We start from the raw sequence: 18,284 nt of genomic DNA on the forward strand, positions 1-18,284 counted from the left end.
GGGAAAAAAAGTGTGGGGGCCGACCCATCCTGGCATCTGGTTGACTGCCAAGTTCTCAGGCACCAGACAGTTTTCTGCCACCTCAGAATGCAGACTGTGGCATCAACCACTAATAGGGGGAAGAAAACCCACCAGACTACCTGGCAAAAAAGTGAGGAAAACTGGGCTGGAGAGCCAAGCCATCATGGCTTGGGGACCACTTCCCCCATGCCAGGCAATGGACAATGTTTCTGTCCCCAGGAGAAGGCAGAATCAGAGATTTACCCTTCGCTTCCAATTCATATGTCACACCTATGCCCAAAGAAATCACAGTTTCCTCTCAACCATGGGGAATGACTGCATTATAGGGGCTGTTGCTCAGCCAACACCAAGGGAAACCGCCCTGGGCATTTCTGAAACCTAGAAAACAAGTGGAATCCTCGATGTGCCCCTTGTTTGCATCCCAGCATGCTTTATTTACTGAGAATGCACTGCAAATTTAAGCAAGCATTTGCAATGCACTAGGTCTCGCATTTGCGAGAGTTTAAGCTATTGGCATTGCAAATGACAATGCCTTTTATTTATCTGTTTGAAAACCAACACATAAATAAAAGGAATTGTCATTTACAAGGCCAATAGATCAAACTCTCGCAAATGCAAGACCTATTGCATTGCAAATACCTTTTAATAAACTACTATCTTCATGTCACAATTCAAAATGTTTTCTGCAGTTCAGTGCATTTCACAGGTACCAGTCGTGGACCTTCAGTCAATGTGAGGTGATCGTCATTGGGAACTGACAGAATTCGAGCTAAATATTCACTGACCAATTAAAAAAAACATTGTGGCTCAAAGCGATCCTCCAGTTTTGGAATGGGATTTGGATTGTGTGCACTTTATTTAAATTGGCAGTATGTAATTAGCCTGGGGCGCAGTGTGCTTAGAACTGCATTTGGGCATTGCGTGTTTTTGATATTGTTGATTCAATGCTCCACATCTAAGGCACATACTATGTTTCTTATTAAAATAAAAATAAAAATCGCTGAGTGCGATGCTTTTGCTGTTTAGTTTGGTATATCAGATCATGCAGGTCATTGCTTATGTTCTTTTATTTTAGTATTAGTATTATTATTGTGCTCTGCCTTTTGTTCCGATCTTGCCCCCCCCCCCCACCGTCCTCCTACTGCCAGCCCAGCCTGTCACGTCTATTTCAATCAGGAGATCCTTGTGTATCAATTACTATAAAAGCCTAGAACATGCCGGCCCTAGCAACACTTCCGGCCCCGCCTCCAGCTGTAACTCACAGGAAACATTAGGCAAGGTCAAAGATGAAGTTTAAACAGCCCCCAACACCCATTAAAGTCAGGCAACTTGTTAATGATGGTTTACATTTTGCAACGTTATACCGTGCGAACTAGACCTGAAGATATTGGAGCGCTTTAGGTGAGCACCAGTTTCATTACACAATGGAAACATTCATGTTTTTGTAGGCACGAATACAAAATTTAATTATTTGTAAAAATAAATCACATGAGGTGGAGCCGAGACTCGAACTTGGTTCTCCTGGGCCAAAGTCAGTAACTCTGGTTGTTAAGACATATTCTTAGTTGTAATATTTACCCCCCCCCCCCCCCCCCCCCACCGCCACAGCATTTAGAAATGAGGAACCACTGCGGGCGCCATGCTAAAACCTACAGCATGGCGCCCGCCTGAGGTGATATTGCAGACAAAGTCTTGAGGCGCATGAGTCATGTTTGTTTGTGTAAAAACAAGCTTCAGAGTTTGTTTTTGTTTGGTGTGGGAAAGGAATATAGCATCTTACATCGCATGCGTTTACAATGCATGCGATTACAACGACCCCGTTGTTACATTGCAGTATATTACAACGCAAGTCATTACATCAACTTGCTGTAGGGTACGCTTTGGATTTAGGAATAGTATAATTTACTATTCCAACTTCAGTGTGCGCAACAGTATGGAAGATGTTGAAATAGTAAATTACACTATTCCTTAGGTTAGCGCGCACCCTACCGCAAGTCGATGTAACAACTTGCGTTGTAATGCACTGCGTTGTAACGCATGCAATGTAATGGCTGTTCCCATTGGAACTTGAATGCACCGCTAAGATCGTCTATAGTGTGTGAACTGTGCCTAAGTTTTGTAGTGTACGTATGTGTTTGGCCATCCGATAGACGATTTAAGCCGACTGCTCAAAGTGAAAGAAAGCACGGCGCCCTTGCTCATAAACATCACACATAGTGGCCTGTGAAGCAGACGACATGGTAATACATAAAAAGTAATAATAATGATAGCGGGCGCCCCCTCCAATATAATGGCACCTGTGCATATTAAACATGTGCATGTGGCAACCTGTGAAGTGTGCGCCATGGCGATTCCCCAAAAATAAATAAAGAAGTAGTCCCAAAACAAAAGGCATACAGACCTACAGCGTAACTTAACTGTAGTTGGTCGGTGCTGCTTCCCACAAAACGGAAGTGACATATCGGAGTGCCATCCAATAATGAGCCAGGAAAGCAAAGCAACACCAAAGTGAACCAACGGAAAGCGGCAGGCGGGATTACATTCACAAAACTGTGTATTACAGGTCCTGCAGACAGAGCATGCGCACTACCTAGGCTTGACCTAAAAATAGATCAAAATCTCTCTCTTTCTACGGGGGATGATTGCAACAGTTTGAGCCTGGGTTGGCTGGCATTTTTGCAACCCTTGCAACACTGGTCAAATACACAATTTTTCCTACATTTCTCAGGCACTTCCAGTCAATAGCCAAAGTCTTACCGACCTGCATTCCCACACTTCTACTGAGAAAAATGGTAGACCACGTCTTGGTGGACCGTGTTGCATGCCATAGGGACGGGCCAAAACTATAACTATGTAATCATGTGAAAATCACATTGGCATTACATTGACTTCACATGGTCTAAGGTTTGACCAGTTCCTGTCACTGGTGATGAACCCTCCCACTCAAACCGGTTGCTGGTTTTATCAAGAGAAGTGTGGGAACAATGATCCATAGGACTTTAGTAAATCCCCACAGATTCTGGAATTTTCTCTCACAGAATGTGCGACCACTCTGTGATTTTAGCCAAGGTTTGACATCTGCAGGCCCACTCACACAAGTTGAGTACAAATTGTATAAGGAGAAGTGTGGGAATATTGGGAGGTAGGACGTTTGTCAATCCCTGCAGATTCTGGAAGTTCCTCCTCACATAAAATAGAGAAAAGTCTATGAATTTAGCCAAAATTTGTCGTTTGCAGTGCATTCTGGGTAAGAAAAAAAGTAGTGAGGTCTACACAAGACACACCATTCTGGAATCATCTGGGTGGCAAGTTTTAAAAAATCAAGTATTGGTAAGTTTCTTTGCGTGCCGGCCAACCACAGGTCCAAATATAGAAGTTACCCACATCCATAGAATGATTATAATGTAATGGAAAAGTCCTGACGTTTCCACATTGCATTTTGGTATTTGCAGGCAACAGGCCCACTCACACAAGTTGACTACTGTTGCATCAGGAGAAGTGTGGGAATGGTGGGGGGTAGGACTATTGTCAATCCCTGCAGATTCTGGAAATTCCCCCTCAAAGAAACTAGAGGAACATCTGTAATTGTAGCCAAAGTTTGACATCCACAAGGCATTGGGGGGTGGGTAAGAAAAATGAGTGCCAGCCATGCAATCACCCTGGACCCTGGATTCACTTGGGTGTCTAGTTTTCAGAAAGGTCTTGAATTGGCAGGTTTGCCTGGGTGCCTGAATGACTGAAATTCTGTGGATGAATCTTGATGTTTCCATGTTGCATTTTGTGAGCTTTTTTATTGCAGGTTATATTGCCACCCACACAAAGGCCTGTTTTTAGGTCTCGCCTGCATGGGCTGCGCACATGCGCAGTCTTGCTGGCGAGATTTTATGTTTTTGAGTAAGTATCAGTATCAGGCTTTAAGCCCCGCCCTCTTTCCTATTGGCCGGCGTCAGCGTTTATGCTAAACGGTGGCCAGCCATTGGGAAAGAGCTTTTGGTGATGTAGACTTTTCTCCTTTTGCGCCGTCACACTTGGACAGGCTTGTCTGCCTTCCTTCTGCCGTAAAAGGTTTCTTATCTTTATGGGGCCAAACACATGGCCCCATAAAGATAACAAACCTTTTACTTCTGAAGGAAAGCAGACCTTAAAGAGAAAAGTCTACGTCATGGCGAGCGCTTGTGTTATGTAGCGCTGCGGTTCCTTTCTTCCTGGAGGTTGCATCTCTCCAACTACTTCCACTGTGATTGCCTCCAAAGTTTCTTGGGGGCTTCTCTGGAGCTCCTCCACCCCAACTCCTGTCTCCGCCCCCTCACTCATCCTCCCAGTATGGCTTATGAAGGGTGCCCGTAGCAACATGCCCGCGGCCGCCACCTCGGTACCGGAGCCGATCCAGCAAGGTGCTTCTGCGTTCCCAAAAAAGAAGGCAGCGAGTTCCCTTCGCACTGCTGCTGTTGGGGTCCCATTGAGCCAGCAGGAGGAGAGCGGTATTGTGGCTCCTTCTGTCTGTAGGTGTGAGGCAGAGGGGAATAGCAGCGCCAAAAGCTCCCACGCCGAACCGCAGGGTAGCACGAGGCCGGTCCCGCCACTTAACCTCCATCCTGGGGGTCGCCGCTATCCACGTCACTTATCTCGCCGTCCTCCAACTCGCCCTCCTCTTTTGGAGAAAGGCCACCCAACTCTGTATCGACCTTGACGGCCGTAGGCACTAGTGTTACTGAACGTAGCGATACAGAGCGAGTCACTATCTGGCAAGAAGAAGCGACTGCCTTTCGAAAGCGTACCCTGCGTACCCTCTACCTTCCACTGGGCTGCTATCTTCCGCAACCCACAGCCAACTCTTGCGAGATGCATTGTGGTACATGCAGCGCATTACTCACTCCAGTAGAAAGCATTTAGTACTCAGTTGTGCATCCGGGCTAATTGTGTGCGGGTACATCCATCAGTGTGCTTCCTCCACCCTTTACTAGTATCTGTAGGTCAGAATGAATACCCCCTCAGCAGTGTGGCGGGCTGGTGAAGGAGTATTGCAGTCAGCAGGGTGGCTTTCAAGATGCGGGCCAGCGGCTAGTGCTCAATGCTTTCCCGGGACAAGGGAGACCTCGGGGTGGGTGGGTGATGGGGGTGGAGCCAAAGGAGGCCTTGTTGGTGGGTGAGGGGTGGGGGTTCATCAGTTACACAGGGTTCTTGCTGCAGTGTTTGGTAAGACTGCCTACGTGGTGCTGACCTTTTTGCTACCCGGCTTGTCATCTAAGGTGAACTAGTCCCCACCATGGATTCCGAACATCTTTGCTAAAGGGTGGTGTGCGCATTCGTGTGAAACTGTAGTCAGGGTCAGAGGTTGTGCTTCCTGCGCACTGTGGCGGCAGCTGTGGATCTGGATCCCGAGGAAAGGAGTGGGACTTTGGATCACAGCGAGGTGAGACACTAGTGGCGACCGAATCCTTAGCTGGCTTGCGCCTGTGACCATCAAATATACACCGCAAACTCTCCCTGCTTAAGTGTATCCCTGCAGCGTATTCATGAAGCACAATCTTTCATGGAAAGAAACCTTTTCATACATGGACCCCTTTACTCACAGACAAACCACTATCGCACGTAGCCCCCACTCACCCTAGAATGCAAGAATTCCTTTATAAGCAGGGCTCCTCCTCTAAGAGATTCATACACAGATCACCTCAGCCCCTCCTCCACAGGGCTTCGATCGCACACAGCCCTTCTGTAGCCTGACTACAAACTTATTTCTACTGAAAAAATCCCAGTACACCCAGACCTTCCCTCGTATATTCACCAAACCACACATTGTATTGTAGTACTGTTTCCGTTGCTTCTACCTGATTATCCAAGAGTACATGCTGGGTGCCTCCTCCAACTAAAATGCTACAGTGTAAAGTCTGCTCACAATTTAAATTACTTTATTTTCACCTGTGCAATCTATCACGGTAGAACGTGCCTAGTCACCATGAGTCCTCCTGTTTATGCGCACTGTCTAAACCAAAATAAATAAGTAGACTTTTCACTCATGTATCATTCCATTGATCTTCAAATAGTGCCTTTCTCTGACCTTTTCCGTTTTATATAAACCCCCTTAATACTAGGCTTAACTCTGCCCCACACACACTAAGGCCATCTTTCCGAGGTTGCTGTTAAACTATAATTCCTAATGAATGTCTAACATTTTGGTGCCTTTTCTTGTAAGGTGCAATAATTAAAGCATTTGATAGTGGCTGTTGGGCGTGAATGTTCCGTACATGGTAACCGACATATATATATATATCTGCCACGATTACCCAACTATATGTGAAAATGATATCTTGACTTTTTGTTTGGCGCCATGCTAATCTATTGTTTGTGCATAGGTCTAGGCCTATCTCTGGTATCTCAAATTTGGAGTAGACCGGGTCTCTTTACGTTGTTTTGTCATCTATAATATGAGTTCCCCTTTTTATCAGGATTGATTATCCTTGCTAACAGGAGGCCTGTCTTGCCCCATTCACGTTTGTGCCTTGATCAAGTATGCTGTTTATTCAAAACCAAAAACAACAGTTGATGGACAGAATGCAGAACAATGTCATGCATTCACCCCAGGACAGATATCTGGAAATGTATTTTTAAATGGATGTTTCACACACACATGTCCTAAGGACATGTGTGTCTGTAACAAGACATTGTTTAAAATGTAAATTAGGACATTTTAAACATTTTTCGCAATTTACCACGAGGTTCAACCTCGTGGTAGTTTGCACTTGCAAACTTTGTATTCGCAATTTGATTTCAGAATGATGCATTGCATTTAAGGAATCGCAAATTTGCGATTCCTTAAATGCAATCGCATTCTGGAAAGTCGCAAAATTAGCGATTTTCATCACAAAATAATGATGCATCTGAAAAAGCATTTTTGGAATCGCAAACGGCCGATTTTAAGGAATCGCACCGTTTGCGACTCCAAAAATGCTTGATGCATGTGGGCATTAAAACCTTGGAAATCTACTCCAAACATAGATATAAAACTTACACAAATACATTTCTGACTGTTTTCTTGGACATAGTCGGGCCAGCTGTGTAATGGCAGCCTAAGACCACCCCTTCCCGAGTGGTGCCCCAAATTATACATGCATAGTGTTTTGTGAGCATCTATAGTGTGGTAAGCCTACTGTACAGTGTGCAGTAAAGAAGTATCCCAATTATAGATACACTGTCCATTGCCATGCCACCTACCCCACCTGATCCTGGTTTCTGTAATCAGGTCTCATCAGGCTGCTCAATCATTGAGTTTCAGTTTTCACAGGGCTGCATTGCAGCTTTCACTAGAGTCCCTTCCGGATCCAGGACTCAGCGAGAAGGAAGAGTCACCTACAGAAGTGACCGAATGTCACAACGGTATCATGGACAGTGAACGTAGCGTAGATGCAGTTCTTTAAGGGCAGTTCCATACTGCCCATGGATTCCAGGGAGGCACCTGGTTGGGTGCTAACTCACCGGCAGTTCAAAGTGCGACCAATTTCAGTGTGATTGGCGATAATTATGGCCATTTTAGGAATATCTGGGATGACTGAATATGTTTTAAGGATATTTTGGGTGATTATCAAGGAGATCACCCCCATCTTCAGATTAGGAATTGGGTAGTCTGCGCATAGAAGGGGAGACAACATATCTCGCATACAATTACGTCCACACATGTGACACTTTACTCCCTTCTCCTTCTTTTCATCTATATGACCAGGCTATGACCAGAGAGCTGATGGGGCAGTTTCTCTAAAGACTGATGAATGAAGAGAAGCAGCAGGCCCTGCTCAGCACTTTAAACCTATTCATCAGTGGCCTCCGCGGTGACCATGTCACGTGACCCAGCTCCCAGCAGCCCCCAAGCAGAGCTGAGCTGGTGCTTTCAGTGGAGTGACCATTGTCCCTCAGCGCACTGTGGCTTGTCATACAAGGGTACTTACATTTTTCTCTTTATTCCTGCCGGGCTCGGGTTTGATTGGAGTTGGCCGAAGAGAAACTGGATCAGCTATGGTTGGAGAGCAAAAAGGTCACGTGTTAGTATGACCAATGACTCAGCAGTCCATGCACACAGGGCCAGGTGTCACACAAAAAGCGAGCATCTGCCTCGGCAGGGCTCAGATTAGCAAAACCGCTGTCCAGGCAACAGGAAAACCACACAATTCAAATTCTGAGTAAGCAAAACAGTGAAAGGTTTCAATTGTAGGTCACAGATGGGCCATCTAAAACAAATGTGGGAGTCAAAGAAAACATATTTGGTTCCAAAATAACTACTAATGTACCTGTCTACTCTAATTTATGAGAAGCATTATAATCAGGGAACCACGCAAGCTTGCTCGGTTACGCTTCTGACAGAGAGTTACTTTAATCTGAATTGTGTAAGCAGTGTAATAAACGAAGTAAGGTGACATTTCCATTCCAAGGAATGACCTGTGCTCATCTGAGAAGCTGAAACTACCTATGCTTGATTATCCCAGTCATGCCACCATGAAATGAAATGGAATGTTCTGAATTATATCTGGAAAGTGCTTAGCTGTATGTTTTGTTAAGACCTGCAAATTTGCACATCTGACTTCTGGAACATATTTAAGTACTTGTAGTGTTGATAAAACAGGAACAAGAGTCCATTTCTACTCCAGTGACACAGCTTATGCTAATAATTCTCATACAGGTCAATTTGTGAGAGATCCTTCATCTACTTAAGTGAAACGTCTTCTCAACATGTGGCAGGATAGATACATGAGCTACTGCCAACACATTGGCCAAAACTGGGGTCAATTGTAGCACAAATTAGGGTGATCACCTCACTCCAGCACATTATGGACACGTTTTGCAGTCCCGAATTTTTCACCTACAAATCGTTTATTTCAGGTGTGTTAGTCTAATTAGTTCAAGGGAAGTACAAAAGAAGGCATCCGATATCACAAAACATTCTAGGAAGGGAAACAGTGTCCATAACTGCTTGGAGGGAAGTTGTCTCCTGAGTATGACTGTAAGCACAATTATAGGGGGTTCTTGTAAAAAATGTCAAAGAATATAGTTTGGAGGATGAAATGACAAAACATTCTTATGTTCCCAGGTATGTGGGGTAGGGGAAGGAATCAAAATGTTGTTCACAAGTACGCTGAATTGCTGATGGGTCACCCACAGTATTCAGGCCCCAGACCACCCGAAAACAAACCATTTTTCCACAAACTCACTGCGACTACACTCCATCAACAAGAACCTTCTTCTCACCCCAAACACCCAGAGGCTCTTCCAGGGTGTGGTCTTGCCTAAAATGCCTTTCCATTTGACAGGAAAAAGTAGCGGCTGTTGCCTTTGTGAAGAGGGACATGGGCCTGCACAATTTAGGGCATAACAGCTCAATACAGAGGGGCAGATTTACAATAACTGGCGCATCCCTGCATATCAGCAGGGATGCGCCAGTTATTGTGCGTCAGGGCTCCGCCACCATGGATGCGCTGCATTTACAATGTGGCGCACCATGGGGCAGAAACGGACAGATGCGTGACGCATCTGTGCCGTAAAGGAGTCACATTTCTGGAGTTGCGTCGCAAGCGCGACGCTGCTCCAGCAAGGCTCCGGGGTGCCCTATCTTTTAAACGCTGTGTCAATTCTTACGCCTGCTTCAAGCAGGCGCAGGGTTTTGACGCAGCATGGGCTTAAAAGTGACTGAGTGATATCTTGTAGATTTCACTCAGCCACTTTTAGGAAGCGATCCTGCGCCAGAACGAACGCCCCCCTATGCACCGAACGCCTACTTCTGGCGCAGGGCTTTCCAACGTGACGCCTGTCCCAGATGCGTCACGTTGTAAATACCCCGCAGCTTGGTGCCTCTTTTACGCCGCCACTGCGTCACAAAAGTGACGCAACTGTGGCGTAAAAGAGGCGCAAGGGGCTTGTAAATCTGCCCCATAGTGTACATATTTGCTTTCTTATAAAGAGTTTGGCTGAGGTGAGTAGTTCCAGCAGAAACTGCAAGTGATTGTGGGTGCTTGAGTCTTGGGAAGGGAATTTTTAGGGCCTTCTGAAACTCCCGGAGACAGGAGATGGTATGGAGTAGAACAGGGGAAGGCATTTCAGAGCAGGGAGCCCAAGCCTTGTTTGTTATTCATTTTGAACCCACATCTTTTTAATGGGGCTCCCATCCAGCTACTAATCATTTTGTATTTACACTTTAGATCGGTCCACCTTACATCAATGGTGCTTTATTTATTAGAATAGAATGTCACACCGTTTATACCAGCACTCATTCATGTCATACTAAATGTGTGTGTACTGCAGCGGTCTCCAACCTTTTTGTGTAATGAGAGCTACTTCTCATCAGTGAAGATCACCATGAGCTACTTGTAGTGTCTCTTGGGGTTCTATAAAATATATCGCTTGCCAAAAAGATGTATCGTCAGCAAATATCAGAAACAAAAACAGTGGATTTCTACTCCGACTACGAAAACTACGTAAAGTCGTACAACAGCCTGCTCTTATGTTAACTCTTGCAACTACATAACTAGTAGACATATTGGAATAATGTTTTTTATTTAATCGCAAATTTTTGAAGACACGTATTCACCCGGAACCTAAAACTCCCATAAGGGCTTGCATCCAGTACCTCAGTCAATGTCATGGGGGTCTTTTTGTTTGCTATAACTACTGCAAGGCTGCTTATAGCCTGACGCTGTCCCCGAAAGATGCCCCGGATCCTCTCACCAGGGGCCATATTACGAATTGGCATTGTTTGCGCCCAGTGCATCTTTGAAAAGGTGCGCCGGGCACAAACAATGCCAATGCGCCCCATTATGGTGAATACGCTACCCAGGGGGCAGCTGTGCACTTGCCTGCCCAAGGGGGAGCTGTGCACTTGCACTGACCTGGGGGCAGTGCATTCATGTGAAAACACGGAGCAGCCCTCCGTGTTTTCACAGTGCAGGTGGCACCCGCCTTCACTTTCAAAGGGGATTAGAGATCCCCTTGCAGGCGGGTGCAGTCACTGACTGCACCCGCCTGCAAGGGGATGTCTGGGAGGGTTCAAGGGACCCCCTGTGCCCCCTGCAGAGAGCTGCTTTCAGGGGGCACACTGACAGTGCCCCACCTTTTAAATGCCATACTGTCTGTGCGCCTCCTGAGGGTTTCTTTGACTCTGCGCCAGCGTCTGTAATATGGCGCGGGCGCAGAGTCAAAGGAATTCACTCATTTGCGTAGGGCAATCCCCTATGCAAATGAGGGAACACCCTTTGTTGATAACGCAGGCGCTTTAAGTGCACCAGCGCTATCGATATTATAGAAGGGGGCGCAAAAGCGTCTGCACCCCTTTCTATAATTCCAAAGTGCCCCTGGGCCGCACAAAGTCCTGTTGTGCCCCTGGGGCACTTTATGTAATACGGCCCTGTAGTGTCGTGCTCCACAATAACGACGCTGCAATAAATTGTATTTCGCGTGCTCTTTATTTTGCGTCCATGCTGTTCCCTGTCCCTACTCTGACCGCCTCGTTCCTGTCCATGCTCCTCCTCTTCCTGTAACTCCCCTAACTCCACCCACAAAGACTAGACTGCATATACATCATTACAGGCCCCTGGTGGCAGGACTTTGCTTTTTTGAAGACATGTATTCGCCTAGAACCTAAAACTACCATAGGGGGGCTTGCATCCAGTGCCTCAGTCAATGTCATGGGGGTCTTTTTCTTTGCTGTAACTACAGCCAGGCTACTTATAGCATGTGCCTGGCTTCCAAAAGAGGCCCCGGATCCTCTCACCTTGTGGTAGGACTTGGCTTTTCTGCTTCAGTTGGAAATGGCAACTATTCAAAATAATCCGAGGTGAAGGCGGTTGAAGAAAATTTGGGAAAAGGTTAGACAGGGACTGTCTGATCTTAAACCTGGTTACGTTCGACACTTTAAAAAAATATGATCGCATTAGCAGTGTGTGTCTCTATCATCAGGAGTCTATTTCACATGTAATATTTTTATTTCACATGTAGTATTTTTAACCTAAGAATAATTTATTTATTTATCTTTTCTCACAAAATCTGATTACAGACCATATATGGGCCCCATTACATTTTTGCCCCCCTGGCCCCAAAGGCGTTTCTGTCATGCCTGGGTACACTGGGGTAAACTCAGCAGAAGCAAAACACAGCAAAATGGCGTCGTAATATTGAGTTGATTCGCTGCATTAATTACCTTGTTGATCACTTTCTGCTGATGGGAGTGATTCTGTCGAAGAGAAACAACTTCACGCCACAGAACTTCATTCTGTCTAGAAATGAAAAAAAACAAGGCGTATAAGTCTGACAAGTCGCAACTGCTTTATCCCCTCCTAAGGGGGAAATATGACATTTTGCTGGAGTATCAATTACTGCATATGAATTCTTAAAGGTATGGCGACAAGTGGGTGAGTATAGTTGTTTTACCATGCAAGAGATCCGATGAGGATCAGTCTGTACTGGATATTTTGGGTGGCAGAAGGAAGTGTCTAGCCAAGCCACTGGCACTCCAAATAAGACATTTTCAAGACACCCGAAAGAGGAATTATATTTTAATACTCCATGTGCAATATTGGGTGTTATATTTAAAATGAAAAAAACTATTTTTCTGGAAAACACTTTTTAAAACCTCTTGTGGCTGAAAATTGGCCCTGTTAGTCTGTTTTCACCTTTTAGGTATAGCTGGAATATGTTATCCCCGTAGAATATAAATGGTAGTTGAATTCATTCTTTAAATGTTTTAGCCATGCTATTTATGGTCATGAGTAGGCTAGTGGAATCTACGACTCTAGCCAACAACCAGGGAAACCCAATTTGCTACTGTGGTTCTGGTGTAAATTTTTATAATCAGCAAGAGTGAATTCACAAGCTCAGTGAGCACACTGTGTATGAAGAGCAAATAAAACATCTCTGCCTACCAAGCAGCGTTCTTCTTTATGTAATAAGCAGTGTCACTGGAATTTTACGATTTTGCAGTTGTGGTGTTTTTTGCATACTTATGAATTTGTCAACTTTTGCTACATAATCTGGCATCTGCTACATAATCTGCAGATTTTAACAAAAAATTGTTCCTAGCTCAAACTGATGAAAAGGTACTAAAAACATGGCGACACCTGATGCCGTTTAGTGGAAGGCGCTTTACAAACCTTGGCTGGTCACAATGATGATTGGTGTACTTGGGAGTCAAACTGGTGCTAATGCGGTGAAACCTCACTCAGATGTGTTAACATGTAACAACGACAAAATATTGGGGTAAACTATCACTAAATGTGCTTCATTATGCTGCATCATTTATCTTTTCTTGCTAAATTTTTTAGTCATATCTGCCACATAATTTGGTCCTCACCTGCCGCATAATTCTAGTGGCCTATGTAATAAGACATTTAGGGGCATATTATCAAGGCGGCCAAAATTAAATTATCACCTCATTAGCAGCCTTTTTTCGGACGCTAAGCGGCGATAATTTCATTGCCCTATTAGCAAGCTGTCGCTAACATCAGTTAGCGACAGCTTTTAGGTGATAGCGAGCGGTTTGCGGCCCGCTTTGCATCTCAGGGATATTTATCGCTAATGACATGCAAAGTGGGCGTAACCAACCTGTTAGCGACTAAAAACAGTCGCTAACATCGCTATCGCCTATTATCAACGCAGGCGTAGCAATGGAAATATTCGTGCTAAGCGCGAATATCTTCAAAAGCTAACGCCTGCTCAGACCAGTTCTTAGCCATTATATCCAATGAGAGGTTGATATTATGGCTAAGACCCTATTGGCGTTAATATCGCTGTATTCTCAGCGATATTCATGCATTTTGCCGCTATCGCCGGATATTTTATCGCTTTAGAGATAAACGTTGCTAATAGCACGTTATCTCTGCGATAATATCCTGCAATGCTTGGCGATTAAAAAAAACTTGCTAAGCCCATTTAGCGATAAATATCGCTAGTTGTTGGTAATATGCCCCATAGATTTCTAAAGGTGGTGTTAAAATATTATAACGTATCACCAAATGATTAAATAAGCAATTTAAGTAGTCCAGGAGGAAAAACAAACACTTGTAAATTGCACTATATTACTAGCATTTGTACAGCACACTTCTACCATTTGTGTGGTGCCCTTGTTTTTTCAGAATCGCCACACCGTTTATGGTTCTGCGATTCTCTAAGACTTGGTGTGATGGTGAACTGTTTGGCTTGTACATGAGGTTTAGTAGTGGTTTGCGTTAGCTCATGAGACAATTGCCATGTTCCCAATCCTCTCAGGGATCTGAGAGGATTGGGGACTATGTGTATGGATGAGCATGGACGTGTCTGGCTGCAAGCCATGATAGGTCTCTCTCTGCGATTGTACGGAGGGCTTGAGGCTTTGTTTGCATCACCGTGGAGGGGACATGCCGAGGAATGGTGGTGAGAGACGAAGACTAGAAGTGCTGGTGTGAGAAAACCAAAGAGAAAAGCAAATAAAAATGGCAGTTGGGAAAAAGATGAAGAGGGGTTAAGGAAAAAAAGAACCAACACTTCATTACAGCCACTTTTGAAAGAGCGAGCAAATGATCTAGTCTTTGCTGGAATAGAGACGAGGAAGATCGAAGAAAGAAGGGCCTAAGAGAAAGGAGCTTGATTCTAGTGCTACCCAACACAATGTGACCTGCCCACCTCCAACAAGCTCATGCCCTAGAGGGTACCCCACTGACTGAAGCTTAGGGAGAAGGGTCCATCCACACACTTATAGGAATATCCCAGACTGACCCAACCTATCCCACTGCGACAACCAAGTCACTCTCTAGGTAGGGCCAGCTCCGGATGAATCATCTGAGGACACTCCAGAAGCCACACTTCAACGTCATATCTGGAACTGAAGATCAAAACAGAAAAACGAAAAGGAGACATTGTGCAGTTTCAGCAGGATCTTTGTTCATTATCCAGTGTTAGACGTGTGCATTAGAAGGGCCCCTTTAACTCCAGCAAGAAAGCAACCGATAAACCTGAATAACACAATCATCAAGGCAAAGGAGACCCAAGCAAACTGGGGAGCAGCTACAGAATTCCTGCACAAACGCCCTGTCCAAGAATGATGGTCCTCAGCCAACAACCCTGCCTCTGCCATCCTTCCGAGCTGGCACCCTATCAGAGCCTGCATAGTTTGAGCCAAAAAACACAAGTAAATGGTCAATATTGTTGCATTGACTCCTCTGCCTTCCACCAAAGCCAATCATCAACACCAATGTAACAGTGAGGGTAAAAGGTGAACAGCCAAAAGTGAAAGACAGAAGGGTCTCAGAAAGCGAGAGAAATATAACAATCACAAATCCGCAGTCCTGAACAACAGGAAACAAATTACCTGCTTGGTTGGAAAGTAATGTTGTTCTGGCAGTGATCTGGGCCTGGCGAGGTGAAAAGGACGCTTAGTCCACAATAGAGAGCAATAAATTACTGAATAATAATAGGCTGTGGAGAAGGCAACTGGCCAAGACCTGATGGTCCTGTAGTAAAAAAGAGGAAGGAAAACAGCATCCAAGAAGATTATACCGGGCTTGTGAATTTCAAAGGGGGGTATCGCAGGCCTCTGCAGCCCCTGTGGCACAGAGGATGGGGTCCAAGACCTTTCAGGGTCCCCACTACCCCTGCGGAGACACCCATTCAGCCTAAGGCCAATGTGTATCTGAGACATATGGGCGACTCAATACCCCCCTTCAAATTCTGCAGGGGAGGCCCATTATTTTTTGTTGCGTCACCAGTGGCGTAGCTAGGGGGTAGCGGTGGCGGTCTGCCCTGGGCGGCAGGAGTCATGTCTGTCGACTGCCACCATTCCCCCGCCCTGCGAGAACAAGTTGGCCGTCGGTTGCAACTCCACCCCCAGCACAAGTCGTCTGTATTTTACCACTGCATGTTTAAACTCTTAGTAATTCACTGCATAGAGTCCTACCCCCTTCCCTGACATTATACTCGCCCACTGATTCGAGAACAATCCTTGCAGTCTTTACAAATGCTTATGTTTCTTATGTACTTCATTATGTCTGAAGTCCCAAGGCTCAAGTGACCAAACAGTCTTTAATAAATTTTGGAACCTGGCATACCTTTTAGACCCTCTATATACGATTTATATTTTCAATAAAAGACTTTACAATTGTCTGAATTTGTGTGTGTGTTTATGAAGGTAGATTTGCCACATCTAAATAGGATTTGATTTTAGTTCACCATGGAAAAATGTTACAGATTATAAATGATATGTATTAAGTGGGTCTAAATACCTTGTTATTGTAATCAGTATCAATATCTAGACATAACTCGATATATTTGGTATTAGAGTTTATCACAATAAGACCAAACTGAGTCATTTATGATGTTTGGAGTAAAAAGAAGCATCCACAGTCTATTGGTAATGCAGAGAAACCTGTTTTTCCCAGTTAAATATGGAGGCCGTGTTGCGTTGCTCTATGTAGGCCATAGCTGTTTTGGGGTGGTCTCACCCTGTTAGTCACGGCACAGAGAGGTGTCACCAAAGACTTCCTTTAGCCCCTACCAAGAGTCAGGTCACATTTTAGGTTTTTGTGATGAAGTAATAGAGGAATTGTTCGTCGAAATGCTGAGAAAGGTTGTTGAAATTAGGCCCACCATGTTGTTTCTACGTGAGCATAATCTCTCAAAAATTCTAACTTTTGTGGTATGTGTTGTTTTGCATAATTTCAGTTTTTTATAATGCTTAGATTTTTGTGTAATATCCAGTTGCAGGAGATCAAACTTGAGATGAAAATATGTTGTTGAATCAGTAATGTGTTCCGCTGCTGCATGCGCTGCGCTAGGATGGTACATTGCATGGACTTTAGAAAGTCTATCGGCAGATCATTAAGCTGGTATCACACATGACTTTTGAATGCAATGGCAAACCTCGCTAACAGTTTTCATGCAGATTACATAATACGAAGAAACCCCAAAACCTTTACAAGGTTTTAATGCAATGTGCATGGGAAGAAAATGCTGGTTTGCACAAGCCTAGCTGGTAGGCACCACCAGGATATGTGGATTCAGGAGAGAAGTCTTTTAGCAATACAAAGTCTGTTTGTCTTTGGGTCTTCCAAAGAATAGACAGTACTTGCAAGAAAGAGGTGTCTTCAGAGAGGATGCTGAACTCACTGTTTCATGTCCTGCAGTTGGCACTCCATGTTCTCCTGCTGTCCTCTCAAGATCTGCACCTCATACAACAACCTGTTCAGGTCCTCCTGCCGCATCTTGGTCTCCTCATTTTTCACAACAGACACCTGTAAATAGTAGGTAGTTATTTACTGTTTGTAGCATGACTGGGGCATATATTCTGCTTACACTGCTTCTTCTGTTGGCTTATTGAGGTGGAAGTATGGCTTCAGGTGAGCACTGCATATAGCATTAAATACCTACTTGAAGATACATTATCTGCAAAAGAATAGCTAGCACCATCTACCCTCCCGTCATGCACTGTTCATACGCTAACACAAGTCATCACAGTTGACTTCACAAATTAGATAGTTGATGACATCACAAATGAAATTGTCATTTGCATCATAGGTGGCAGGACTATGGACATCACATCTTTTATTTCGGCCTACAAAATTATTGAATATACATCATCCACTATATCATCAAAGTAAACATGTATAGGTAAGTATAGATTTACTGTTCTGAACTTCACATCCTTTTACCTTGACAATGTATACATCGTTAAGGTAAATCAATGTGGACTTAAGAATAGTAAATCTAGACATACCTACATATACTTAACTTAAAGATATTGTGGTAGTCAATATTGTAGACTGGATGAATTTGTAAGTTGAAATAAAATTCAATTATGTGGGAGAACACCACAAATTGTATCTCTGATCACCACACATAAGGCAACACACAACCCAATCTAAATGTGGTGCTCAGTTTCCTAATAGATCAAAAGTTCACTAGAAAAAGGATAATGTCCAAGAATATGGAACAAGCTACTCTCAGTTTTTCGACTTTGTCTTTGTTCTTAAGAAACAGCACAAGTTACCCCATAACCTTGCATTTCCTCGTGATTTTTTTTTTAGTGAACGTATTCTTTGTTATGCCCGGCTACTTTAGTTCACACTTTCTTGACATATTCTTGAATTTTTACAGTTTTTTTTATTTTTTGAAATTAGCAGTTGGGTTAAAAGTCGTCTATGGATTCAATAAAAACATAAATAAATAAATAAAACAATACAAAATCAATTGTGAGAGAATCAAAATACTTGCATCAAATGATCACAAAGTGAAAACACTTTTGAGAAATGACATTCCAGACT

At 44.1% G+C, this 18,284-nt stretch overlaps 1 protein-coding gene across 1 annotated transcript in view; it reads right to left on the reverse strand.

Moving 5' to 3' along the window:
- Window positions 1-18,284, reverse strand: part of HSF4 (heat shock transcription factor 4) — a 385,922-nt gene that overhangs the window by 243,592 nt on the left and 124,046 nt on the right. The window contains exons 4-6 of the mRNA XM_086947661.1: window positions 17,131-17,255; window positions 12,197-12,272; window positions 7,962-8,026 (exon numbers count right to left, since the gene is read on the reverse strand). Of these exons, the coding sequence (XP_086803787.1) occupies window positions 7,962-8,026; window positions 12,197-12,272; window positions 17,131-17,255 (266 nt within the window). The remainder of the gene's footprint in view (window positions 1-7,961; window positions 8,027-12,196; window positions 12,273-17,130; window positions 17,256-18,284) is intronic.

Source organism: Lissotriton vulgaris, chromosome 12, assembly GCF_964263255.1.
Source record: "Lissotriton vulgaris chromosome 12, aLisVul1.2, whole genome shotgun sequence".
Classification (NCBI taxonomy): domain Eukaryota; kingdom Metazoa; phylum Chordata; class Amphibia; order Caudata; family Salamandridae; genus Lissotriton; species Lissotriton vulgaris.